This window comes from Cyprinodon variegatus, unplaced genomic scaffold, assembly GCF_000732505.1.
Source record: "Cyprinodon variegatus isolate N-32 unplaced genomic scaffold, C_variegatus-1.0 Scaffold683, whole genome shotgun sequence".
Lineage (NCBI taxonomy): Eukaryota > Metazoa > Chordata > Actinopteri > Cyprinodontiformes > Cyprinodontidae > Cyprinodon > Cyprinodon variegatus.
Genome location: NW_015151136.1, coordinates 317,804 through 319,565, shown reverse-complemented (window position 1 = coordinate 319,565; position 1,762 = coordinate 317,804). Strand labels below are relative to the sequence as shown.

The 1,762-nt window shown below is 40.0% G+C and overlaps 1 protein-coding gene across 1 annotated transcript in view; it reads left to right on the top strand.

Moving 5' to 3' along the window:
- The first annotated feature begins 1,026 nt into the window (after positions 1–1,026).
- Positions 1,027–1,762, top strand: part of hdac11 (histone deacetylase 11) — an 18,838-nt gene continuing 18,102 nt past the window's right edge. The window contains exons 1-3 of the mRNA XM_015394397.1: positions 1,027–1,111; positions 1,204–1,306; positions 1,406–1,462. Coding sequence (XP_015249883.1) covers positions 1,428–1,462 — 35 coding nt within the window. The 5' untranslated portion in view covers positions 1,027–1,111; positions 1,204–1,306; positions 1,406–1,427. The remainder of the gene's footprint in view (positions 1,112–1,203; positions 1,307–1,405; positions 1,463–1,762) is intronic.

The following is a 1,762-nucleotide window of genomic DNA, read 5'->3' as shown; positions in this document are numbered from 1 at the left end:
CAGCATAGCTAAACGAAGGACTAAAGGCCCGTTTACATAGCAGCCTGTCCAAGATAAGTCATTATAGTTAACATAAGCCTGAAAACAGGGGCGGATTTATTGATATTATTAATAAGTATTTCGTGTGCACGTTATACTTATTGCGTGGCCGCGAAATACTACTTCGTGCGCACGAAATACTACTTGGTGGCCACAATTAAACATTTTTTTTGACCATGTCATCAGAGGGGCTCCGTAATAATGACATTTGCTCTTCTATATAAAATTAAGTTTAATTTTGTTTATTTTACTTAAGAACATTTTTTTCCAAAAACAGTTATATCCCTTGAAATCCATGTAATAAAAATGTTTTTTGCATTTTTTTTTAAATATTCCTATGGATAAAAACTGTTGTATCTTTACAGATCAGTATTCCTAAGTATTTTACTTCTTTCTTTATTTTTATATTATGGAGTGTTTAGAGAGGGTAATCATGAATAGTTTGAATTTCACACTTGTCCTTATATAAGTGCAAGCTTTAGAAAATCAGTCTATTGTTTTTAATTTGGAAATGAAATGGTCAACCAAACTAACTTAATATTCAAGACTTATTTTTTACTATTATCAATAATTCTATCACTAACGTGAAAAATCGAAACATATAAAAGAAAAAACATAGCACAGTTTATAATTGTTTTGGTAAGGGCCACCATGTTGTAGTTCTCTAAGCAGTGAGGTCACGGGGTTGGTTGTTTGGTTGGTTGCAGTTCATCCTCCCACAGCAAAATTAGACAAGCTGGTTGAAAGGAGGGTTAGTGTGTCCTTTACCATTTGGGAACCTGTTCAGAATACAAAATTCAAAAATAGAATTTAATAGATGTAAAACAATGTTGCTACACACTCATGAACAGTAGGTGGCGGTATGCACCTTAAAGTTGCTTGCGATCCGCCATGATAGAAAAGAAGAAGGAGAAGGAACGAATGCTTTCATTGGATGAAAAAAGGCTGAGCGTGATTGGCTGATGGTTTGGTTCATTTACATTGCTGAAGTTTCGAGCGAGCGAGCGGAGCAGTGTTGTCTCACTGCTCCGCCCACTACGTAAACAGCGTATGAGGCTTGAGGAAACAGAGAGTACGTGTTTTACGTAACAGGGTTTCGGAGGGGAGACATCCGCTGCTGCTCCGCTAACTGGTTTCCTTCCAATCTGTACTGGTTTCTCCTAGTTCCTCTGTGACGTAGTGAAGCAGCTGGGTCGCTTGGAGTTCAGAGCGGCTCCCGTCCTCCTTTCTTCTGCGTGCCTGACTGCTGTAATGCGCATGCGCACAGGTACGTCTGCTCGTCCAACCTGTTATCTGACATTTTACTGAGGATTGAAAGGTTAAGATCTATTAGCAGGTGACTTTAACTGCTCTGGTTTCCTTCCAGGTCAGATCAGCTATGATTGGAGATGATGTCTGATAGAAGAGACACTAAGGGGAAGAGGTTAGAAGCTGCTGCCTCCATGATGGGAACCGGTCCCTCCGTGAAGGGAACCGATGGGAACCAATCAAGGGACCTAGTCCCTTCGCAGGCGCGCTGGAAGCTGTTTCAAGCTAGCGGGGCTGATGGCTGGGTTGGAAAACACGTGACGTCATTATGTTGAGGGCTGTGGCTGACGTTTTTAACATAATATTGTAGGCCTACATTTGTCGCAAAAAACTGCCATTTAAAATGCATCAGAACAAAGCATGAACATTTTAAACTTTATTTCTTCTCTTTTAATCATTCAAAACAAACAACAGC